Genomic DNA, 26,683 nt, shown 5'->3' with positions numbered 1-26,683 from the left:
TGTTCCCACTCTAATCTCATTTATTCTCATTATTTTTATACATATTCTTTTAAGGATAACACATGCACATGGCACAAAATTTAAAAGGCACAAAAAGGAATATAGTAAAACTCCAACCTCATTCTCATTTCTGCTTAACTCCTCTCAACCCCTCTCTAATCTAGTCCCCTGCCCCAGAAGCAATTACTATTGCCAGGTTCTCCTGTATCTTTCTTTCCCTAATTTAAGACAAAAAAAAAAAAATGGAAAGGGAACAAGATTCTAAATGTAATATATTTTACTCCACTAACTTCTTTTCAGCTTTCTGTCTATTTGAGAAATTTCTCCATTTATTTCCCATGCATTCATCTATGGGCTTTCCATATGGTTCTTCCTCCCTAGATGTGGGTATTTTTCAAGTCTCTGCCTGGACCTCTCAGAACATGAACTAATATCCATGAACTATTTTTGCTCATAAGAATGCAGAGTCCCATCTCTACAGGCCCAGGGGGAAAACAAAAAAAGATTTAAAAGAACAAAGCAGAAAAAAAAAAAAACAAAACCCATCCCTCAATTTGTTTATATAATTAATCTATCTTGAGTAGTATCCCTTATTCCAATGTCAGCCGTCACCAGAAGAACCACAGTAAGGAATCAGCATCTAAATGACAATGGTTGTCTCAGAATCACAGCTGGGGAGTGAATTTAAATAGATGGATGGACAGATAGATGGGTAGTTGGATAGAAAGAGCCAATCAACTGTGAAGTGTTACCAAGCCCTAAAATCATATTTCATTTGATGAGAACAACAGAAGCCTGATTAATGCATGTGGGAATTTCATTTCAAAGTTATACCAATGGCCTTTCAAGGGCCTGCTTCTTCTTAGGGCTCCCTGAGTCCATGTAAAATTGGCCAGTGTAAGATTTTAGGGCTCCTAAATATGAGTTTCATTTATCTTGTGTAATGATTAAGTGTGGGATAATTGTTGAATAGGAAACAGAATTTTTTCACTTGGGATAATACTCTTATACCCGGAACTGTCCTGAAAAGTTTTATGCCTGAAGGGTAAGCACATACACTTTGATGCTTTCTGTTTAAGGTTTTACTTTTACTAAAAATTCATTAAAGGAGGCAAAGGGAAGCCTTCTGAGAGGAGTGAGCTGAATCACGCACGCTTTAGTGAGCAGAGCTACTATGCCCAGGTCATATACTGGGTCACATGAGGGCCTCCCTGGCTAATTTCCCTCCGAGATTAAAATTACATCTGTTCCCTAGAAATCAAGGAATCATCAAATACCTTTTTTTTTTTTCTTTTAAAATCTCAGAACTGTGAATGGAAAATACCAGTTTTCTACTGACTCATTCTTTTGATTGTTCAAACACTGAGGTGTGGATGGACTTGGACTTGAGATGAAGGAGATTCTGAGTTTTACTGACAGACAGGAAAACCTGTGAAACCACTGACAGTCTATGACTCCATTATGGGGCCAATACTGCTCGGATAAATCTTGTCAGGAATGCTTTATTAGGGGTTCACAAAAATAATTCAATCGTTTAAAAAGTGGTATTCAAATTCTTTCAATATACCTTGATGACAAACTAACACAGAACCCAGGTGTTTTCGTAAAGCGATTGTGATTCAGAGCTTTCTTTCTGAAATATGAACCCTCCATAGCCAATTTATAAATCCAGTTAGATGTAAAAGGGACAGTTTAGACAACCATCAAATCATTATTTTTTTCTGTCACTGAAAAGTCTGGTTGGAAAGAAGAATGTATTTGAAGAAAATTCCTCTTAACTCTAATAAAAGTAACTTACAGTGCTATAAAGCTATTGGCATTCAGGCAATAGTAGATACATTGCTCCTGTTTGAAATTAAATAAAATCCACATTCTATTTTGTGTGTCTAAGTAAACCACCATTTTGTAAAATAAGAATAATAGCATAGTGGAATAGATCCCTAAAGCATAAACATTTAAAAAGAGGGTGTTAAGTTAACCCACCAGGGTGCAACTGTCTTCTTTTATACTAAATTCTTGAAGATGGTAAAAATTGCAACCAAGTTACCATGAGGGAATAAGAGGACTAGCTGGGAAAGATGATATTTGAGCTGTTAACCAAAAGGAACAGGGTAATCTAGAGGGATATACTGACATGACAGACTTGGAGACAAACTATAGAGACAGTAAGTAGTATATCATACTACTTGAATACAGTAATTTTCCATTAAACCATAATCTAAAATGACATCTTCTCCAGGAGCTACCAAAAGGAGACAGAGGCAGATGGAATAGTCTGTGGTTTCAAGAAGGGGGGAGGGTGTCATGGGCACCAGCCACCCCCCGAACCTGAAGCCAAAAACACAATGTGATGAAACATGGAAATAATGAATTCATCCGAGAGATTCTAGCTGCTGAGGCACTGAGAAAGCCATGGTTATAAGATTTCGATCTGGAACCTGATGGTTCTACTCAGTAAAATCTGTATGTTTTGTATATTATCATGCATGAAATTCTACAGACCAGGCTTGCATATGCCATCCAAGACATGTAAGTCTTAGGAAGAAAAGCCAGACAATCTTGCAAAAGGAAAACTATCTTTGGACTGGATCAGTTCACACTTTGATAATGAACTTTTGCCCAGAGTCCATTCTGAAACTTGAAAGTTAAGCAAGCTTTTCCTTCAAACAGTTAGAGAAATGCCATATGCAAAGATTTTATACTTCTCTCAAGACAGAGGGAAAAAAATCTACTTTAAGCTGACACGTTAGCTTTTACGGTATTACATACGTTTATTTTTTTAACAGTCCAAATATTTACCATTCTTATAGAAATTAGACAATATGAATTATGAATTATTTTTTTAAATAAGTGTATTATTATTATTATTTTGGCTGCACTGGGTCTTCTTTGCTGCGCGAGGGCTTTCTCTAGTTGCAGCGAATGGGGGTTACTCTTCATTGTGGTGCGCAGGCCTCTCATTGTGGTGGCTTCTCTTGTTGTGGAGAACAGGCTCTAGGCGCACAGGCTTCAGTAGTTGTGGCACGGGGGCTCAGTAGTTGTGGCTCACGGGCTTAGTTGCTCCGCGGCATATGGGATCTTCCCAGACCAGGGATCGAACCCATGTCCCCTGCATTGGCAGGAGGATTCTTAACCACTGCGCCACCAAGGAAGTCCCTGAATTATGAATTAGGATGTGCAGACAGTATCTTCCAAGATGATAACATCAAAATCAAATGACTCCTTGCTTGCATAGCCTGAGTCTCAATTTTATTCAATGGCAGGATTAAATAAAACACTAAAGAGAGATTATAACACTAAAAAGAAACTATATTTGTTTATTATGTATTTGGAATTAAAAGCAGGGTCTTGAAGAGTTATTTGCACACCAATGTTCGTAGCAGCCTTATTTACAATAGCCAAGGGATGGAAGCAACCCAAATGTGTCCACTGATAGATAAACAGATAAATAAAATGTGGTGTATACATACAATAGATTATTCAACCTTAAGGAAGGAAACACTGCCACATGCTACGACATGGATGAACCTTGAGGACATTATGCTAAGTGAAATAAGCCAGTCATAAAAAGAAATACTGCATGATTCCACTTATATGAGGTAATCTAAAGTAGTCAAATTCCTAAAAACAGAAAGTAGAATGATAGTTACCAGTGGCCGGGGGAGGGGAAAATGGAGGGTGGTTGTTTAATGGGTATAGAGTTTCAGGTTTTCAAGATGAAAAAGTTCTGGAGATCTGTGTACAACAATATGAATATACTTAACACTACTGAACTGGACACTTAAAAATGGTTAAGATGGTTCATTTTATGATAAAAACCCATCTTCAACATGTACTGGAGGTGCTTATAAATTAGAGGACAGCAAACACTTTTCTGTAAAGGGGCAGCACATAAATATTTTGGCTTTGCAGACCACAGTCTCTGTCCTTAACTACTTGACTCTGCCATGGAATGGTGAAAGCCACAGAAAACAAGTAAATGAATGGGCGTGGTTGTGTTAACGCTAAAAACCTTACAAAATTAGGCAGCTGGCCCGTGGGCCACAGGTTTCTGACCCTCGCGAAAGTATGAATACCTAAATAAGAGACAAATATTAACACTTTGTAAACGCCAAGCGCTCCTCTACCCAAGAATTAGGAGTGAAACATTCTTGTTTTCCAGAGTCCAAGATTAGAGCAACAGCAAAAGGCCCAAGCAAATGCAACAAGACCATAACTTGCTTGTAGTAGGAAAACACTACACAAAAGGACACGTTAGGGCTTCCCTGGTGGCGCAGTGGTTGAGAGTCCGCCTGCCGATGCAGGGGACACGGGTTCGTGCCCCGGTCCTGGAAGATCCCACATGCTGCGGAGCAGCTGGGCCCGTGAGCCATGGCCGCTGAGCCTGCGCGTCCAGAGCCTGTGCTACGCAACGGGAGAGGCCACAACAGTGAGAGGCCCGTGTACCACAAAAAAAAAATAAATAAAAAAGTAAAAAAGGACACGTTAGCCCTGCTCAAGTGTATATACTTCTTTACTGATGAGCTTAATGATTTTAGAGCTTAACGATTTAGAGGAAAACTACAAATATTACAGCTGGAAGAGAGCTTGGTGATCATCTAGTACCTACCCTCTCCTTGAGTGGAGGAGAAACTGCAACCGGCTTATTACCCCAATCGGAGCTGTCACAGCTGGTGTAGGCAGGGCTGGGAACAGAGCACACCGCCACCCCACTCTGAGGTCATGCTTCTTCCTCCTCTCTATTTCCAGTCACTAGCAGAAGCCAGCCAGCCATCAGCTCTGCAGGAATTAGCTGTTTCATGCATGCTTTTCCACATGGTCTTGGCTTAACCCTGAAACGAATTTTTGCTCTTCACCAAGTTCAGTGGAGAAAATCAATAAAGACATACAAGGCCGCAAAGGCCTCATCTCATAAAATTCAGAAATGAAAGCGAGGGCATAATGATCTGTTCCCTTCCCCGTCGTGCCATGTGAAAATAGCATGTTTTTCTTTTGGCATTTAGGTAGTATAAAGAAACAGCAACGCAAGGGTGGAGGCTAGCAGCTAGATTCAATCTTCTTGGGGACCACAAAAAACAGGCACCCTAGTTAAACAACCAAAACAAATAACAAGCACACATCAAATACCAACAAATGAAGATGGAGGGTTGTGAAACAGATACGCTAGTGTGTGTTAGTTTTACAAAAGGAACTTTCACCTCATCAAAGGACTCAAGCCAGTGCAGAGAATTTTAGAACCAGAAAAGACAGAGAGATAAGGGGTCAAATCCTCCCTCCGCTTTTATGTATGAATTGGGCAAAGCCCTGGGAGTCAAGGTACTGCCTTCACAGATACTTACTGCTGGTCTACTGTATGGACCAAATCCTGACATTTTCCACACTCGCTCAACACAACTTGCTGGGTGGAGCTCCGCCCCGCCCTTGGCCCTGAACAGAGGCAGAACACTGGGTTAAGCCTGAAAGCTGGATGGCTCAGGCAAAAAGGAAAGGCCTTTATTGCAGTACAGGGAGATGGCTGAGCAGTGACACGCCTGCGTTACTTGGCATCTCCAGATCCCATGGGACCTGCCCTCAATTGCTAAAAGAGCCCGACCTCTGACAAAGACCAATGATTTCAGCAGTAATTAATGATACTGTCAAATTAATTAACCCAAGTCTTTGTCCACAGGAAAAAAAACCTCTCTGATGTCAATACTGCTGTTTACTAGTCCTTGATCAAGCTCCACAGACCCAAACCTTCAGTGGGGACACAGGGACACCACTGACAGATGACTCTAATATGTCCGCACCTATTAAGCCACCACCATTTGTTAACAAACCTTCTCACGGTAACATACCCTTCGATAATATGTCTAGCGAATTCACAGCTCTCCAAAATCTAGCATTCTTTTAAATAGATACAAGCCTGAGAACACCAGTGGATCTTTCACATTCCCTACAATACCTTTTTGATACCCTTTTGAATTATGGTGATGAAACACAAGACAAATGCTGTAGGATTTCATTAAGCCACTTAATAAATGGCCCTCATTAAAACGCCAGTTCCCTTGTCCTTGTCTATAAGGACTCCAACTAATCCAAATGCCCACATATACATTTCCATATTATCACTTTAGAGGATTCAGAAATATTTTCTTACACCTAGCACAGCTTTTGTTCCATTTAGAATAATTACCCTCTATCCCATTTCTGACTTTCAAGAAAAACAAGACACTTAACTGACCCCAGGAGGACCCTCTCAAGGGCATCAGGCTGCAAAAGCCCGTCTGTGAGCTCACAACTTAAGCTGATGTAATCTGCTACAAGAAGCTGACTTCTATTTTTAAGTTATACCCTTTTACTCTGCCTTCAAAGGGCACATATATCACACGTTGTAACTGCTCATAAAATACTTTGTGGCCTCCTCTCCCATCCATTTCCCTCCTGGGGTGCATCACACTGTCAGGAGCGTTTCCAATGGCAACAGCAGCCCAGCCCTGCCCATTTAAATGCATCCACCATTTCCCATTATTTGGTCTTCAGGAGAAGAGCTACACACGGCCCCACTCTCCAGGTGTCTTGTTTACCATGGTAATTTTGACAAGGAACAGATGACTAGCAGGGTCCTTCTTGAGGGCTGAGATCAAGCTTTCCCACCTCTTTGTATTTCCATCCCCAAAGATAGGCACTTAATAAATGCTTAGATTCCATATATATGGAATCTAAGGAAAAAAAATGTCATGAAGAACCTAGGGGTAAGATGGGAATAAAGACACAGACCTACTAGAGCATGGACTTGAGGATATGGGGAGGGGGAAGGGTAAGCTGTGACAAAGTTTCTACCAAACGTAAAATAGCTAGCTAGTGGGAAGCAGCCGCATAGCACAGGGAGATCAGCTCGGTGCTTTGTGACCACCTAGAGGGGTGGGAGGGAGGGAGACGCAAGAGGGAAGAGATATGGGAACATATGTATATATATAACTGATTCACTTTGTTATAAAGCAGAAACTAACACACCACTGTAAAGCAATTATACTCCAATAAAGATGTTTAAAAAATAAAAAAGAAAAGAAATGCTTACTAATCTTGCCACCGAGAGCTCTGTCATCGGGCCCATGTGCTCAAAGGGTGCCAGAATGAAACCAGATCATTTGCTTTGTTTAATTTTAAGTTTTTCATTCATCATTTCGGTCATGCTCACTGCGTGTTATTTAAAAAGTTGCTTAGCATCTTGAAAACACTAGGAAAAATGCCTTGGTTGTAAGTGAAAGTACATTTGATCTTGCTCTTCATTTATTTATACTTATTCTGCTCATTTCTAAAAATGAATGAAGAGCTCTGTAATTAATGTGGTGCTGTTACTGAGTCTGGCGGAGGTCAGAACAGGACATTTATTTCTCTCTGGTCCACTTCCCTCTTCATTCCCTGGGTATCCCTGTCTCGTCTGTGGCTCGCCCAGCCTCAAGGTTTGGGCCCTTCCAATCCCTTCTCCCCACTGAAATCTGAGCGAGCTTGTGAGAACACAGATTGGATCATTCCCTTCCCCTTCTCAACACCCTTCATTCCCCTCGGCCCTCAGGGAGATGTCCCTTCAGCTGTGGTCTGCTTATCTGCCCCCCACCCCCTTTGCCTTTCACACTCTGGTTGCAGGGATCTAAAAGGAGCTAATCTCATCCTGTTTGCCTTCACCTAAAGGCCTTTGTCCACGTTGCTTCCTCAGACTGGCACTCTGCTCTGCTGTCCCTAGTCCCTCCGCCCTGCTCCTTCCCTCTCATCCTTCAGGGCTAGTTTAGATGCCACTTCCTCCAGGAAGCCCGCCCTGGGTGTTCCTGTGGCACCATGTGCTACCTGAGACAACGGTTCACCTTACCACACCGTGTTTACTTGCTCTGTCTCCAAGTGACTGCCTGGGACAGCAGGGCAGCCTCTGTGTCTGCTCACTCACTACTGTATCCCGCTGCAGGTGGCCTGGCACAAGGTGGGCTTCAATATCATTTGCTGGATGAATGAATAAATGAATAAGTGCACACTAAAGATTGCAACCAGCCCGGGGCGGGGTGTCACACTTGCCAAGTATGAATTAGAATGTTGTTTCCTCAGAAAGTATGAACCCAAAGAACAGAATTTAGTTCAGGATTCATCAGTTAGAATGTGAGGGAGGCAGCTGGCTCTGAGGAGACTAAATTCCCCCTCCCACGGTGACTCCCAAGGAGCTGGACCACTCTCCCAGAGGACTCAGAAAACACATTTCAGTAACACTTTCCTGAGAGATAAATGGAGACTCTGTTTAAAATGGAATCCCACTGGGACAAAACACTAAAGCTGACTCAAAGTTGAGATTCATGCTATGAACTCCATGCAAATAGCAACCTCCACAATTTAAATTCATTCCAAAGAGGGCAGCAAGCCACAATAATAATGCTACTTCTTACCTGCAAAACCGTATATATCAATTTCCCAAACATTGTAAGGTCAGTTGCATGCGGCGGGAAAGCTCTACAGGTGTGAGAAGGCATGAATCTGGCACTCAAATGCCATGGCTCGCTTCTGGCCATCTGATATGGGTACTAACTTGGACCAGGTGCTGGGCTTGCCCTGGGATTGTGGCAGTAAAGAGAACTAACCGTGTCCCTGTCCTTGTGGAGAGTCTAGTCTAATCAAATATACACTTGAATACAGACTTCTTTTAAAAAATTATTTCTCTAAATTCTAAGTACACCATGTTCAGCTATTAAATTAAATCCAGCACACATGGGATTGTGGAGTAAGGCATTGCTTCAGCTACTTCTGCATGGCAAAGGATTTTTTTTATTTTTAAAAAACCCATATTTTCCAAAATCGACAGATTGATGACACTACAGAGTGGGTAATGTTTCAACATTCAAACCGAACGACAAAGGGCTTGGTTTATTTCATCCTTACACAGCTAGTAACCACCCTTCAAAACAAAACCAAATAAACACAATTTCACGTGAAATTCTCCTGCCTTCCAAAATAATTTTATGTTTACTTTATTACCTAGCACATAGAAAGTGCACACTAAATGTTTGTTGAATGAATAAATCACAGGAGAGTTGTTACTATGAAAATGCTTTCGTCGATTTTAGGTATGTTCTTTAATTCCCTTCCTTTCCTCTCTTAAAGAAAAAATTATGCATATTTTCTAGGATTCTGACTTTCATTTCCCTGTCTGATCTTGTGCTAGTTACTTAGGTATCGTTTTCCTCCTCTGTAAAATAAAATCTGTGTCTTGGTTATTGTGAGGCTTAAATGAGGTAACAGATAGAGAGTGACTGGCATCACACCCTGCAGATAATGTTGGGTTTTTTGTTTCCTTTTTCCTTTTTTAACCTTTCCACTCCATCCTCCTCCAACCCCCAAATAAAGTGTCAAAGACAAACCAAATTACCAGCCTGATTAAAAAGTCAGGAAATTTCAAATGTAGCCTGGGCTTGCCAACATCTAGCGATCAACCTTTGAAAAGTTTTATTTACTATTTTGGGGCCTAAGGTTTTCTCTTTTATAGAATGAGTGAGTTTCACTAGCTCATCTTTAGGGAAGTTCTCAGTTCCGATTTTCCATGAGCTCAGAAACCTGCCTTATTAAGGAATTGGATATTGCTAACACACTAATGCCATCTACGATCAGAAAGAAAATGGACTCTGAGTCCCTTCATAGAGATGGATTCTAAATTACAAACCAAAGTAAAACTTGCCTTTTAAAAGAATTTGTGTCAATCTAATACCTGGGTCAACAATTGGTGACCCTATTATTAAGCAACAGAAGGTCCCTCTTTTCCCCCTCTCCACACATTCCCCCCATCCTCCCACATCGCACACATCTAACCTCCTGCACACCAGCAGGGTTTCCCATTCACAGCTCTGCAATGATGTACTTAGAAATCTAGGTATTTTAAGCAATACCACAATTACAAATGGATCATTTGAAATGAGTTAGACAATTGACACAATATTATGTCAAACCTAACATTTGCTTGATTTTTTGGTCTTTCATACCCTGAAATATATCCAAGTCGACCAAACAAAGACCTACCAAGGTTACACACACACACACACACACACACACACACACACACACACACACACACAAATCTCGCTGCATTTTCATAAATATTCAGTGTATGACTGCCACCTAGTGGTGCAATGTATCCTCGCAGGACCAAATCTCCAAACAGCTAAATGAACACGGACACTTAAACACACAATGAAACATTGTTCCTCTGCTGCTCACCAGTCATTTCAGGGAAATTTAAGAGCATATCCATCTCCTCAGCTATCTATTTTGCCCATACAAATAGCTGAAGGGTCTGCTGCAGATGGAGTCAATGCCACATTATTTAATCCTACAACTAAACGCAACAAAGGCGCATTATTACTCTATTAATTTTAATATTCATTAGCAATTAAAAAGGATTTCCCCAATAGTCTGTTCTTACCTTCCGGTTTCATTTGGTCTAATCTTGATTTTTAGTTATGCATGAAGAAGCATCTACAAGTGACAGCCTTACAAAAAGTGCACATTACATGAAAATCTGACTTTAATTAAAACCAGTTACTAAATCCCAGCAATTTCCAGCTGTCTCTTCTATCTTATCCTTAGAGAATTATAGATCACATTAATTGGTATTCTGTCACGTAAAGAGACACCAGCAATGATTAATTGCATCCTTGGTGCTTTTGATTTACATCTTCTTTACTAGAGGGATTCAAATCACATCTCATTACCTTCCAGCAGGTACCCCTTTTGTTAACCCTCATGAAATCTCCTACCTTCCTGAACTTCTCCATTTGCTTGTAGAGGTCTGGATCAAGCTCCTGGGACACGTCCTTCATCCATAATAACGCCCCTCTGTATTCAGTCCGGCACTGCTCCATGCGGTTCACGGTCAGCCAAGTGTCCGAGATGGCCCGATGCCGGAAAGTCTCCACTTCTTGGTGAAAGCGACACAAAGGATTTCGCAAGGCCAACCTAGACAAGAGGGTAAAGCCACAATAGTGAAACTAAGAGGGCCAGCAATTTGAATCCTTGAGAGCTTACCAGTCTTAAACTCATGAGCCTAGAATAGTGCCTGAAACATGGCCGAGGCTGCAGAAATACTTGCTGAACTATAACTGAAAAGTATGTGAACTGATGAGTCAACCAGAGATGACTATCCATGTGCTGATCCCTTAGATTACTGTTACTTAACTATCACTGGGGAGTCTCTCCATCAGTATCGTTGGGGGTGGCCTCATGCCTGGGCAGAGTACTTCTTTAAAGCTGGAACCAATCTTGTGTTAACGGAGGAAGGTCAAGGCATGACTATTTCCCATTTCTTGGCCACTCCCTGCCCTCTGCCTCCCTGAAGCCTGGCTCTTTGGGAAGGCATGGATGTGTGCAGGATGAGGTCTCCCTGTCTAGACCATTCTGGATTACTCTCCAAAGGCCAGGGCATCTGCTGCTTGCTTCAATAGTCACAGAGAATGAAGTACGAACAGAAGCATCTTTAAATGGTCTAGGAAGTGGGAGAAGTACATTTACTGAGGGTCTACTGTGTTAGGCACTTTCAGATAGGTTATGTGATTTGATTCTTATTTTAAAAAAAAAACAAACTTAAGGATACTACACCAGAAATGAATGTACATTATACAATGAAGTGGGTATAAAATAATTATAATATTGGTCATAACATACCATTATTTATTCAGCAAAAATTGTTTGATGCATATCAAACTTTGGATAAAATATTTATTTGGGAGGGGAAGGAGGATAGTGCTTCTTTCATCTTCCTCCCTCAAATGAGTAATGTCAGATGAATTATACTCTTAAAATACAGTAGTCTCCATGAAGCTGTGGGGCATAGGTTCAAAAAATAAAAGATTAGTATTTACATCTCAATTTAAGTGCAAACTTGTTAAGGTGAAGGGAAAAGTGGTGCCAGTGAGCTGAAGTCAGCTCTTGGCAGCTCCATCAATGTCTGAAGACATATGCAGAGCACTCTAAGATTATAGATGGGGCAATAAACTGTTTAAAAGAAAAAAATTCCTTTTATTATTTTCTCTGGTTTTCCTCTTATCTGTAAAGCATCATTGTTAAATATTCAGCACTTCTCTAAAAATAGCTTGCTCACATCATCCTACCTAGATGTTGCAGGCTGTTTTCAAAAACATATTGTTGTGCCATAAAGTAAGCTTGTGTTTTATCACCATTGGATTAAATTTAATACTCACTTTTCATCAAACTGAATGGGCTGTTGTAGCAATGACTACCAAATAAGTCAGTAAAACAAATGCTGGTATGAAGGTTTATAAAATTGGAGACTTCTATTTAAAGAAAGAGTCCTCAGCTGTTCCTCTAAGAATCCTGTTCATTTCTGGTCTCCTTTATCTCCTCCTTTAGAGTTTGCCAATTTTCCTAAACTGGCTGAAACAGAGTCTTGTGAATAAAATATTCTTGATTTCTTTGACTGTTATAAAGTTAGAAACCTTTGAAGATATAATGACATGATGATAGGTGTTCAGATCTTGAAGAAAAGAAAGAGGCATATAAAGTCACCTCATTTTTTTCTGTAACTTGTTTCATATAAAATCAGAAAGGTGAAAACCCATTCACTTGTGGTATAAGGGACTGAGTCTAGACCAAGAAAAAATCCAATAACCGGAAACATCAAACTTCAGTGAAAGACTGGCCCACGTTTCCATTCACTAAAATCTACCCAATGGGAATAATTAATAAAGCACCTAAAGGTCTAATCCAAAGACGTTTTATTCTTTAGTAGGAAAAGGTAGAAGTGGACACTAGCGGACAGAGGGCTTGGGTTAAACGTATCATGGCATGCCCAGATAATGGAATAATATGCTATGGACGTTTTTAAAAAGGTATACATGGACATAAAAAAAGTTAGGATTATTTGAACAAAAAATCAATTTGCTAAATAATCAGTATGCAATACTATTCAAAAATTGTATGGTATGCTGCTGTTTATATTAAAAATATATTCTGGCAAATCCCAAATTATGTCCATTCGAGGTTTGAGAATTCAACTTTATGGGAGTTTTATGTAATCTTCTTACTTTCCTCATGTGCAGAGAAGTAGTTTGGATTTCATGTGCCTCATGAGCAGTTGAGTACCATGGAATCAGAGTCATCTTGCAGGAGGCCACCTTCCAAATTGCAAGCTGTCCAAGCTACATTAATTTATGGATACAGGGCAGTTTGCTGGTTTACAGTATCATTTACATTGTTTTGGTTGATTTCTTTTACTGTTTTTGTCTGTATCCAAAGGTTAGACTATATAAACTTAAGGTACCATATGTTCTGTGAGATAACTTTGTACAAAACTATGCAAGTGTATAACTGGATAGCAACATTATAAAATAATTATATGATCAGTAACAGTAACTCTTGTGGTGATTGTGTCCAAGGATTTGGCTTGTTTCCCATAAATGGATGGTAATCTTGGCATGAAGGTATGTATAAGAATTTTTCCCACTGAAATTAGTGATAATTATATGTATAATTTAAGAAATATATAATGCTTATATATTTATAAATAAATATATAAGAATTTATGAAAGATTTTTCAAGAATCAATGATCCTTGTAAGACTGGGGCAAGCGTATATGCATTGAAAGTATCTATCAAGGGGTTAAAAGCAAGTCAATCTCTATTAGCAAAATTTGGGTTGTTTTTAATTTTCTCCTTTTGGTCTGTTCCTGTTTTAAAATTTTTCTAGAATGAGTATGTATTATTTTTGCAAGGAAAACAGTTATAAATAAGATTAAAAGGTGCAATTAAAGATTATAAACCAACGCTTCTCTTGGAAAACTGGGGTAGAGAACTATTGGAAATTGTTGCATTCAACTATGAAAGTTGGGGTCCAAATGTCATTAGAGTGAACCAGAATGCTCAGGAGGGGGAACCACTGAAAAATGCACACGTTTGGTTCTCTTTCTTTCCACCCCACCTTTCTTGGATCTTCATAGGAACACCTGTATAACAGGTGGTGGCCTGCTTTTGGCCCACTGGGAGAGAAAGCAGTGAGGAAAAATTAACAGCAGAAGAAAATGTTGGACAGTTTGGGCGAGTGAAATTTTTGTGGCCCGAATATTTTTGGAGACTACCTACAAGCCTTATTTAGGTATGAAGTCTGCCTAATATTAGTGACTGACATTTTGGGGGGCTTGTTAGTTACTGGGGAAGGAGGAGGAGAGAAGGAATGTCACCTTCTCAGATACAAAGTGTGACTCTGTGCAGTGGCTCCTGTTTATTCTACATGGACCTTGAACGTAAGTTATGGCAGTGTTAAAAAAGAAATCACTGATCTATTACAATTTTCTCTGCACCAGAGCTTCTCAAACTTGAGTGTGCATGGAAAACAACTGGGGACCCATTAAAATGCAGATTTGGATTCAGTAATTCTGGGGTGGGGCCTGGATTCTGCATCGCTAACAAACTCTCAGGTGAGGCTTTTGATGCTGCTGATCTAGGGTCTGAGCAGAACCGCGGAGGGCATCTTGAACAGCACCCCTCTCAAGTTAACTGCCCCCAGAGGGCACTCGGGGAGCCCTTCTGCCTGGTCTCATTAGGCTCTTGCTTTAGTCAGCTGCTGGAAGGGGACTGGATGGCTTGCTATGAGGAACACTGAAGGTCAAATAGAAGCCTAGGATAGCACTCACAGTGACTGGGGTATAACTATAGACCAGAAGAAATAGGAAAACATTTTTTAAAAGTTAATAGGGAAGGAAAAAGACTATACATGTTATCTGAATCTGAGTTAAGTACGAACAGACGAACAACCGTGAACAGAGGAGCTCCCAGTAGGAGGTTCCCTTCATGAATGAGTGGGTCCCAGGTTCTCAGGAGACCTCCCCCAACAACAGAGCCCCAGTGCAGGCCACACACCTTTGCTGGGAAGAAAAGCAGAGGGCCTTTCCTGTTGCTTGCATCATTTTTCCTGCTCTGGTTTTATCCTGGAAGCCTTGGGATCGGAGAAATTTTCCCAGTTCGTTTTCTTCTTGAGACAAGACTGATGGAGAAAAGACCAAAAGGAGCCATGAACAATGAACATTTTTATGACAGAGAGGAGAGAGACAAATCACAAGGTCCTCTCTCTTCTAGAGGCAAAAACGAGACGAAATTAAATCCAAGTGGAAGGCTACAAGGTAAGCCTCCACCGCATTTAACTTTCATGCTGTTCTTCCATTTACGAAACGAGAGATCAAATTCACTTGAGTGCATCTGTCAGTGCGTTTGGTGCTCTGTAATCAGAACCAGAAAATGACCTCTGTACTGAAAAGCGAGCTGATAATGTGCTGCTTCGAGCTGAAATAAAAGAGTTGGGTCTGTCAAGTATGACTGTGGGAATCTTTTGTGGCTGCCTATAATGTAGGGCCAGCTTCCCCCTATTATTCCCTCTTCCTGACTTCTTGATCCCTGCTTTCTGAGTTACATTCCACTTGACTGTAAAGCAATTCAAATACCTTATCCATGGCATAGGTCTTGGCTGGAGCAGGGGGTGGAGGATGAGGGTATGTAGGTAATCAAGTTGGTGACTTGGTGCATTTTTAAAATGCAGGGCTGGAACCCAATCTGAATTGCTAATGCCTAATCTTGACCTTACTCTTTGTTCTTATTTTATAAAATTGAGGTATAACTGACATACAACGTTGCATTAGTTTCAGGCGTACAACATAATGATTCAATATTTGCATATATTTGGCCTTATTTTTTAAAGACAACCTCAGAGGGTGCTATTGGTGAGAAAGTGACTGGTACAAGCTCTCTACAGACTGATTTGGCAGTAAATATTAAAAAGTCAGAATTGTGCACATCTTTTGACGTTGTACTTCTGTTAGGAGTAAACTACGTCCTGAGGAAGTAGTAAAATGGGCACAAAGATGTATATACAGATATAATCAGAGCCTAGTTATTTATAGTAGCAAAACATTCTCTTTCCCTACCTTGCGGAATGATTTGATCAATGCAGTGCATCCACACAATGGATGCATGGGCTGCTAGGCAGCTACTGGTCCGAATACACATTCACCAACAGCTGAGCCACAGGCAAGCAGTGACACGGAGCTTCCCAGAATGGTTTTTCTCTGAACACAGACTTTGCTAGGGACACACTTTGAACACTACTCTTATTTCACATTTCTGTACTGACGCATTTACCAATCATTTGTCTCTAAAAATGCTTTCTAAATGCTACCAGGATTCTTGTCTGCTTTCATGAACAATCCAGACTTCTTTCAGAATGCATCCCATTCCTGACACTATCCCCCCAACAACAGCTGTAAAACATTAGCCAGGAACCAAGAATCCAAAAGTGAAGGTTAAAGCTACGACTGCTTCCTTATTAATTTGTGACTAGCTTACACTCAACATTCCACGGAGAAGAGGCTTTAGAATCCATTCTTCCTGATGGTCAGTGACTACCCTCCTTCCTCTTCTGTTTCTCAAAATCAAGTTCATTGGTTAAAGCCTAGCTCAAAAGCTACTTCCTCTGTGAAGCAGGTGATCCCTCTTTCTCTGTGACAGCAGCGCCCTCTCGGCACCTGGTACTGGGGTGTCCGTGGGTGGGCAACGTGTCTATCTTTCCCGTGAGAACCTAAGCTTTCTCAGGACAGGGACCTCATCCAAACTATGGATTCCCAAGACTGAGCATAGAGTCTTATTCAGGGCACTAATTAAATGCTTGTGAAATTGAACTAACTATAACTTTTGCCTTGTTATCGCTGTATACTTCACTCTAAATATTTATCTGATACTTATGTCCTGGTTCTAGGTAATTTTTTTAAATTCCTATAATTATATGAAGCTTTGTTGTTTTTTAATACCTTCCATTCTTCCTCCTCTCCACTTACTAATATGGGACTCAACTGCACAATAAGGAAAATTTCACACTTTTGTTTATAACAGTATGAGGCTGTCACCTTTTTTACCTTGAAACCTCAAGTCACGTACAAATGAACACATGAACTTAAGGCTAGGAAGAAACCAATTCATGGTACCTGAATGACTACAAGCGTGGTGAAATGTAGTCTTTCCTAAATAAACCTAAGTAGACTGAAGCACTTGAGAATCCATTTTTGGTTATTTTACACACTTGAGGATTAAACTTGGACTGGAAAGACAGGCTTCATTTTAAGAGCTGGAATCTGGTAATGGGCAGCGCTGCTCAGAGGGTGGTGGAAAATGTTTGAGTGGCATCAGGCTACAGGTTGGATGACTTAGTGATGACTGTGTCATCTTCCAAGAAGGGATGTTCATTCCTTAATTTTAATTTTAAAACTCAAATACTGAAATAAATTTATAGAAGTTTAAAATTCAGGTGCAATACAGGTATCAGATAACTCAAATGTTTCTACTTATAAGGTTTCACTCAACTGGGACCTAATTCAGAGACAAATAAAAATCTTTTCATGTTTAACTCCTAATTAGATTTTCAGATGTGCCCTGATAAGGGAACCAAAGAACTACAAAACCAATTAGCTTGGCAGCATTAATTCACTTAGCACAAATGTATGAATGATCTCATATGTACTAAGCACTGTTCTTGTCACTGGGAATAAAGAGATGGACAAGACACATGAGGACCCTGCTCTGATGCAGTTTATGTTCAAGCAGCAGACAGAAAATAAAAAATACAAAATTCAAAACACAAGAAGAAAAATACCAGATTGGGGGCGGGAGGGTGGCGAGTAAGAGAGAGTGATTGGTAGTTGCTTTGGGCTGGGTGGTCAGGGAAGGCATCTCTGAGCAGATGACCATTAAGCTGAGCTCTGAAGGATACGGGGCCACTAGAGACAATGAGGGCAGGGACATCCCAGATGGAGGAAACAGTGAGTGCAAAAGGCCTCAGGTCACATCGTGGGTAAGAGCAAAAGTGGCTGGAGAGGTGAACTGGGTCAGATTGTGTAGGAATTTGTAAGCCATGGAGTAGAAGTACACATCTTACTTTAAGTACTTATTGGAGGCTTTTCAGCAGAGAAGCAATATGATCCAATGTACATTTTTATTTATTTTTAAAAATAAATTTATTTTATTTTATTTATTTAGTTTTGGCTGCTTTGGGTCTTCCTTGCTGTGCGTGGGCTTTCTCTAGTTGCGGTGAGTGGGGGCTACTCTTCGTTGTGGTGACTTCTCTTGCTGCAGAGCACGGGCTCTAGAGCACAGGCTCAGTAGTTGTGGCACACGGGCTTAGCTGCTCCGCGACATGTGGGATCTTCCTGGACCAGGGCTCGAACCCACGTCCCCTGCATTGGCAGGCAGATTCTTAACCACTGTGCCACCAAGGAAGCCCCAATGTACATTTTTAAGAAAGCCTTATTTTGAAATAATTTTAGGCTGATAGAAAAAATTGTAAATAGGATACAGAGTTCCTGTGTACCCTTCTTCCCCTAATGTTACATAACCATGGTAGAATGATCAAAATAAGGAAAATAACATTGGTACAATACCACTACCTAAACCACAATCTTATTGAATTTTCCTAGTTTTCCCATTAATGTCCTTTTTCTTTTCCAGGATCCCACATTGAGTTGTCAAGCCTCTTTAGTCTCCTTCAACCTGTGACAGTTCCTCAGGCTTTTTTGTCTTTTATGACCTTGCCGCCCTTTAAGAGTACTGCTCAGGAATTTTGTGGACTGTCCCTCAACTTGGGTTTGTCTACTTTCTCATGATTAGACTGGGGTTACAGACTTGGGGGAAGGAAACCGCAGAGGTGGAGTGCCCTTCTTAGTGTTTCATATCAGGGCTACCGGAAATCAACACACATTATTACTGACGGTGTTAACCTCCATCATTTGGTTCATGTCATGTCTACTGGATTTCCCCACTGTAAAATTATGATTTTTTTCCTTTTGTAATTATTAAAAATTTGGGGGGTAAATACAGAAGACTATGTAAAGGTCCAGTTTCTCCTCAAACTTTCACTCACTAATTAAAACATCTTTCAGTGAATCTTGCCTGCCACAGTTCTTACTGTGGTATTTACCTAATGGTGATGCTGTGGTTCCCTCATTCTTTCTAGATTTATTAATTGCAATTATTTTATAAGCAAGAACTGTCTCTTCTCCCCCATTTGTTTTTTTGTTTGTTTTCTTAGAAATAATAGCAGCATTTAATAATGTGAATGGATATAAGCTTAACACAAAAGTCAGATATATTTTTATTCTCCAGTAGCAAAAATATAGAAAACATAAAGAGGGGATTCCACTTAGAACTGTATCAAAGAAATATTACGTGCATAAGAATAAATCCAAAAAATGATACCCAATACCTGTAAAGGAAAAATTCTAAAACTCTGTGAAGCAGTATTCAAGAGTACCCAACTAAAAAGATATAAACTATGTTTCTGGATAGGAAGACTTAATATCATGAAAATATCAGTTTGTTTTTTTGTTTATTTCCATACACACTTAATGGACATTTATCTTACTTCATGGGCTCTAACCTAATACAATCAGTTATTTACTTTGTTGCTCAAATTGTCCCAGCTTTGACCACTGGGAGCTCTGGGAGATTGCTGACTGCGCTCTGACTGCAGTGCAGATGATGGGCTGGAGAAGGAAAAAGTGGAGGCAGGGAGATCAGTTAGGAAGCTGATGCAGCAAACCAAGTAAGAGTGCTGATGGTGGCCTGAACTAAGGCGGTGGCTGTGAAGAGGTACAGCAGGGAGGATCTGAAAGCAAAGTAGGTGACAAAATGGACCAGCATTTGTGGCTGACTGGATATGGGACAGAAGAATGTTGGGGGCAGTGTGTCATGTGTCTGGATTCCTCATACCCAAGACTATGGAGTTCTAGCCCTGGAGAATTCTTAGCTCAAACACTTAGTAAATAGTAACACAGGTAATTTACAAAATTCTGCCTCTAAGTCCTAGGATTTTGTGCTTCCGAAAAACAGTCTTCATAAAAGTTTACTAATGAAGGAAAATGTCCAACTGTTAATTTGTGATTACTGGAAAGGGGTTTGGCAGTAGTCAGAAACAAACTTCTCAGAGTCTAGTCTCAGAAATACAGAAACTGTACTCTTAAATGACCTACAAATGGAAATTTAAAAACATACTAACATACGTACAACTTGATATTTAGTATTTCAGAGACAACTTTGTTGGTAATTATTTTAAGATGGGATGACAATAGGAAAATCTTGTTCCCTAAAAAACCCAATATCTGACATAGAAAATGTTCAGGAAGAAGCGCTGTCAACAAAATATAGTCAATGAATTAACTGTTGCCTTCTCTCTCCATTTGGTCATTTTAAAAGGAACAAAAATTGGACATAAGAGAGCCTGGGCAATCAAATAAAAACAATGCCAAATCCCAAGATATAAAACTGAAAAAACTTTTTTATAATTAGGAAAATAAATGGCACGTACTTATCCATGGTAGACTCAATGTAAAATTCTTCTGTTATGGTACTTGCATTGAAAAACAGCCTATGTAAAGAATTTCCGATAAAATGATTAAAGACCCCACCCCACCAATTAAAGAGTAAAGACAGACACTCCTAAATAGTAGTTTCCTTGTCTTGCTTCCTAAACATATAAAATTATATATTAAGGCAAAATATCCAATTTCTTACTGTCTATTTGGTCAATATTCACACTTACGGCATACTTACAACAGATTCTCTTTTGATAGAGTACAATTGCTTTAGACAAGTCCAGACAGGTTCTCTGAATCGAGTGAAACAGCTATAATAAAAATACAAACAAAATGCTAAACAAAACAGACAGCAGTGAAATAAAAAACAAATTATATTGAATATAACCATAGCATTTGATCTGCCCACTAAAAACAAGATCGTATGCCTAAATGAGCTTGGTGTTACGTGGTATACTGAACAGAAAATGTGACCAAAGCTTTTAAATATGCCCCTATTTTTCTATATTTATTAGAATTCATCAGCTCTGCGATCTACATTGAGATCTGCAGAAGGATGATTTCCTCCAGACATTGAAATAATAGCTGAAAACCAGAAATCCTAAGTGAGGGGCCCAATTAGAGGACTTGGTAAACCAGAGACCCAATATTCCTTCATAATCGAATTTATTTCTTTTACCACTTACTGTCTCTTTTTTCAGATGGAAGATCTGTCAATTAAGCATCTTATTTAAAACACAACATTAGCTTACTTTGTGATCCTAATGCATTTTACGGTAGGCTTAAACAACTCTATAAAAACAAACAAATATCAATCAGCTGAATGTTCTGTCTGCTTTGAAGAGATCTGGTAAAACGGAGTTTAGCTAGCAGCTCCTATCACTCATTACCTTCCCAATTATTTCATAAAATATACAGAGAAGAAACCTAATGTCATGCTATGGCCATAACAGAGAAAATTAAGGGAAAAGCAGGTGGGCTGTATGGAGAAGAATCTCACTAGATTTTAACTTATGGTGGTTCTGGTCTCTGCTTCAGAAATGGAGACAGTTCAAGAGAAGACAGAACAATTGTAAACCAACTATACTACAATAAAAATTTAAAAAGAAAAACAGAGCAGAGACTTCACACTTTCTCCATCCTCTGTCCACCAACTCAGAGACCAGGGCTGCTATCAATTAGAAAACCTGGCAGACAAACATTATGCCTCTGAGGAGCCATCCAGGGAAGCAGGGCAAGGGATTCTTCTCTCTTCCCTGGCTTACTGGCCATGGTGATGTAGTAATGATGCCCTAGTACTACAAAGCACTTCACAGTTGGGTCAAAACAGAAGATCGGCTTCATGATATAAATGATCAAATGTTCTAATAAAAATGAATGCATGCATATATACTTGAAAGATTAAAAACCATGCCTATGAATGCTTAATATGATAAATTTGGTCATGTAAAGTATAAATTTTACTAAATCTCATGTCATTACACTTCCTCCTCTACCTATTTAGGGAAAAAACAAAAACCCTTTACCATAAAACAAAACAGAAAATCAGCAGTCTGAGTATGTTCCTTAACAAATGCTTGATAACAGTATTCTGGGTCACAAACTATCAACACATTCCTGAACACAGGAGCAAGGACGTTAAAAAAAGTATGTTCAAGGGCTATTCTGCTGTTACTGTTCACTTTTTAAAAACTGAAGTATAAATTAAATGCAATAAAATGCACACCTCTGAAGAGTTCAGTTCTGTGAGTTTGACAATTGTATACACTCTTGTAATCATACCCAAAGTAAGATAAGAAACATTTCCACTATCTAGTCAGTCTGCTCTGCTGTGGCAACCACTAAAAGACTTCTGTCACCACAGGTTAGTTTTGTCGGTTCTTGTACTTAAGAGCTGTTTTTCAGATAATGATTTCATTAACAAGCAATTCTGACAAATATTTAAACTTAGTGAACATTTCTACATGAGCTTCCCAACAGACTGTAATAGAATCTGACCATCATTACAGCTTGGCATACAAGCTTTCTTTGCCAGCAGAATACAAGTTCTTGTTTCATCAGCTAGTCTTCTATGGATAACTTAGTTGAAAAGCACATCAAAATGGTCTGCACATCGTTTTCATATGCTTTATTGGTGGAATCCATTCTCCTTCTCTATAAACATCAACATCAGTATTAAAACATTCCTGCAACAGAAATCTTTATCATGTGTAAAATGATGAGTCACAGTTAAGTACTTTGGATGCTATGTGCCTAGGACAGCAGGTATTTTGATTAAAGTACAGTTGGTTTGGTGAAAACGCTTCTGCAAGAACCTAAATATAAACATAAAATGACTGTATTGTGTTTCACGTGCTAGAAAATAACATATTCAATTACTTTTTGAGTAATGCTTGTATTTACTAGGTTGTTAAGAGGAAAAAAAGATAAATCTAGAAGATGTGAAAAGCATATGCAACTTACAATCATTTCAATTCTATTTAGAATACTAAAATCAGAATAGAGGCTTCCTGGCTCTACTTTTCTCCGTTGAAGCAATCTCTGCTAGAACATCTCTGTCAAACCCAGCTTCTGTTAGAACAATTCCACTGACAGGAGAAAGGGTTGGGAACTCATCTTAACTGCATTAACACGTACACTTATACAGTTAATACTTACTGAATGTGTACTGAGTGTCATGGAATCTGACCCTCTGGTGGAGGGAAGGCAGGCAAACAAACAGACACTTGAGATAATTCCATGAGAGATGAGTACTATGAATAGTGGCCCTGGGTCTGGTTCTACCGTCAGATGCACAGAATGAATCTTATCCCTCTTCCACATGACAGGCCTTCCCAGAGAACTGACAATTAACATATTTCCCCTCAACCTCTCTGTTCCAGAATAACCATGGCTTGCACCACCCTGGTCACCCTTCTCAGAAAGCTTTATGAAATCTCGAGCTTTTGATTTTTGTCTCATTAAGTGTTCAGCTCAGTAACTTCAGCTTATGTATTAAATTTAGATATCATTCTGAATTCTTATCAGACCACGTGACATGTTATCTCTCTCTGTGCCCTGTCATTCACAGAAGTGTTAAGTACGCTTTTTAAATTTTGGGTTTTTTAAAATTAATTTTTCTTGGAGTATAGTTGATTTACAATGTTGTGTTAGTTTCTGCTGTACAGCAAATGCTTTTTAAATTCTGATCTAAAGTACTGGCAGAATGTCCAGCAATCAGGGAATTAGTGGGCCTTTAACCAGTTGTACTAGTATTCAAGGATCATTCAGATATGAATTCAGCTTACTGTATTATTAACTAGTCTAACTAAATATTGGTTAATTCAATTCTAGAATTTTCCAGGATTCAATACAAGCTTATTAGACTCACTTTCCAGGATCTTTTGCCGTCATCCTGTTTTCTTTTTTTTCTAAATGTAAACATTTGCCTGACCCTAGTGTTGCTATCACTGGCAATGGCTCTTAGAGTGCATTAATGTTTTTCAACAAACATTTATTGAGAATTTACCACATTCCATGCATTCCAACGAAGTGCTTGAAAAACAAATTAACTGAGGCATACTGGGGGTTACAGGAGAATTTGTGGGTTTTTAAAAAATATGCTGGGATTGAGTTAATCTGATCCTAGATTTTCCTTATGAACTAGCTGTTTGCAGTATGTTTTCAAATACAAAGCACACCTATGCTTGCCCCCCTGAATACATTCTCAGACCCTGAGCCTAGCAAGGTGGCTGTGCTGGGGCTGAGGGCAATGAAGCGCTCACCTCCAGCTTGGCATCCAGGTCTGCGTCGGAGGCAACGACGTGTTCGTCTTCCTTCTTCCCTGTGGCTTTAATAAAGGCCTGCTTCGTTTCCCAATACTTCTGCTGCATCTTATTTACAACTGATTTATCTTGAGCATATCGATCGTGTAAGTCCCAGGGATAACTGCTAAAAGGCATTCGAAGAGCCATTTTACTCATGACTTTCAAAAAAGTTAAGATATTATAGTGTGAACAAATGTATCCAAACATTTACAACATTAATAAACATATAAGTACTTTCTTACATGGTTATTACACCAAAAGGTTAATCAAGTCTAACTTATACCAAAACCTTAAAAGTTAGTGAGGAAATAAAGAAACTTTTGCAGGAAATTGAGAAACTAAACCTTGAGGAGTTTAGATATCCAAAGACTGGACACACTCCTTTCAGAAGTAGACAAAGTGAGGCCAAGTCAGGCAAGGTGGCTGCCTCAAGCGCCCCAGTGAGTCAGAGATAAAGCCGAACACCACTGTTCTCTCCAGCCCAGCATTACGGCCAACAATGAAGTGATGGCAGAAAAGTAGAGATAAGGGGCTGAAAACCAGCATACATCAAATCTGTATCACAGAGGTACCTAACACAGTCAAACTCATAGAATCAGAGAATAGAATGGTGGTTTCCAGAGGTTGAGGAGGAAATGGGAAATTACTAATCGACGGGCATACAGTTTCAACGGTGCAAGGTGAATAAGTTCTAGAGATCTGCTGTACAACACTGTGCCTAGAGTTCACAGCACTGTATTCTACACTTAAAAGTTTGTTAAAAGGGTAGATCTCATGTTTAGTATTCTTACTACAGTCAAATAAAATTTTGAAAACTAAAAAAGTATTAAAAAATTGATTATGGGTTTCTCATACTAAAACTTTAAATTCTTAAACATAAATGCTTAAAATACCGATAGGAAGCCATTCTTCAGGAACAGCACAGTGAAGATCATATCAAAAAGTATGTAAGGAAGAAATTGGAAAAAAATTCAATTCAGAATGAAATGGAGTTCTGTAAAAGTGACCAGGGTACCCAAATATTGACAGAAAGTTTGCCACTGGTGTTCCATCCCTCCTTGCTTTGTCTACACCTCCCTCCTGTCTAAGGTTCCTGTCCAAAACCTCACACAGGACCCCCAGGCATCTCCCTCTGCAGACATGTAACTTCTTCCACCCCATCCCATTAGCACTCAAAATGTGCCAGACTTGTGTCCTAAAACAGAAATTGCTTTATACTACTATACCAAAATATGTATCTCAAAACTCGATGATTTACACTCTCCTGCCAGATAACATTTACAAGTTTCAATTCACACATTTGTTCTTAAAAAATCAGTTTCAGATGACTTCCTTAGCAATGGTTATCTTTGGAAAGAGGAGAAGGATTATGGTTTACTTTATGTCTTTCTGCATCATTTCAAAGTTTGGAATAAGTCCAGCTATTTCATGTACAGGCATGATGACTGTACTTAATAATATTGTATTCAACACTGGAAATAGGCTAGGAGAGGAGCATTACTCTTCATGTGCACTCATCACACACAAAAAAGTGGTAACTATAAAAGGAGATGATATGTTGGGACTTCCCTGGTGGGGAAGTGGTTAAGACTCCGTGCTCCCAATGCAGGGGGCCCAGGTTTGATCCCTGGTCAGGGAACTAGATCCCACATGCATGCCACAGCTAAGAGTTTGCATGCCACAACTAAGGAGCCCGTGTGCTACCCACCTGCTGCAACTAAAGACCCAGAGCAACCAAATAAATTAATTAAATAAAATTTAAAAGATGGTATGTTAACTTGTTTGACTTAGTAATCATTTCACTATGCATATCAAATTATATTGCACACCTTAAATATATATAATTTTTATTTAAAACATATAAATAGGGGCTTCCCGGGTGGCGCAAGTGGTTGAGGGTCCGCCTGCCGATGCAGGGGACACGGGTTCGTGCCCCGGTCTGGGAGGATCCCACGTGCCGCGGAGCGGCTGGGCCCGTGAGCCATGGCCGCTGAGCCTGCGCGTCAGGAGCCTGTGCTCCACAACTGGAGAGGCCACAACAGTGAGAGGCCCGCATACCACAAAAAAATAAAAAAATAAAAAAAAATAGAACATATAAATAAAAACCATTTTGTTATGAGCTTAAATCAGAGAAAATAAGATGAAAATATATATAGCTTTTATGTAAAAGATAATCCCTCTACACAGTATGTGCATTAAAAGATGGTAAGAATATACTCCCCCAAACTGTGGCTATTTCAGGGGAAAGGAATTTTAAGAGTGGGGACTAGGATGGATTTCTTTCTATTGTGGTTTTTGTTTTTGTTTTTGTTTTTTTTGCGGTACGCGGGCCTCTCACTGCTGTGGCCTCTCCCGTTGTGGAGCACAGGCTCCGGACGCGCAGGCTCAGCGGCCATGGCTCACGGGCCCAGCCGCTCCGCGGCATGTGGGATCTTCCCGGACCGGGGCACGAACCCGTGTCCCCTGCATCGGTAGGCGGACTCTCAACCACTGCGCCACCAGGGA

At 39.8% G+C, this 26,683-nt stretch overlaps 1 protein-coding gene across 14 annotated transcripts in view; it reads right to left on the bottom strand.

Annotated features, from left to right (window-relative positions):
• Nucleotides 1-26,683, bottom strand: part of ICA1 (islet cell autoantigen 1) — a 145,140-nt gene that overhangs the window by 98,838 nt on the left and 19,619 nt on the right. For 8 of the 14 annotated variants that reach the window (XM_019927926.3, XM_019927976.3, XM_033863042.2 and 5 more), the window contains 4 exons: nucleotides 24,137-24,302; nucleotides 20,611-20,683; nucleotides 14,884-15,007; nucleotides 10,770-10,968 (listed from right to left, as the gene is read on the bottom strand). In XM_019927926.3, the coding sequence (XP_019783485.1) occupies nucleotides 10,770-10,968; nucleotides 14,884-15,007; nucleotides 20,611-20,683; nucleotides 24,137-24,302 (562 nt within the window). The remainder of the gene's footprint in view (nucleotides 1-10,769; nucleotides 10,969-14,883; nucleotides 15,008-20,610; nucleotides 20,684-24,136; nucleotides 24,303-26,683) is intronic. The other 6 variants (XM_073809681.1, XM_073809680.1, XM_019927943.3 and 3 more) reach the window with 1 other exon arrangement.

The sequence above is a fragment of the Tursiops truncatus genome, chromosome 9 (assembly GCF_011762595.2).
Source record: "Tursiops truncatus isolate mTurTru1 chromosome 9, mTurTru1.mat.Y, whole genome shotgun sequence".
Taxonomy (NCBI): domain Eukaryota; kingdom Metazoa; phylum Chordata; class Mammalia; order Artiodactyla; family Delphinidae; genus Tursiops; species Tursiops truncatus.
The sequence above is the reverse complement of the archived record's forward strand: the minus strand, read 5'-3'. Positions and strand labels throughout refer to the sequence as shown.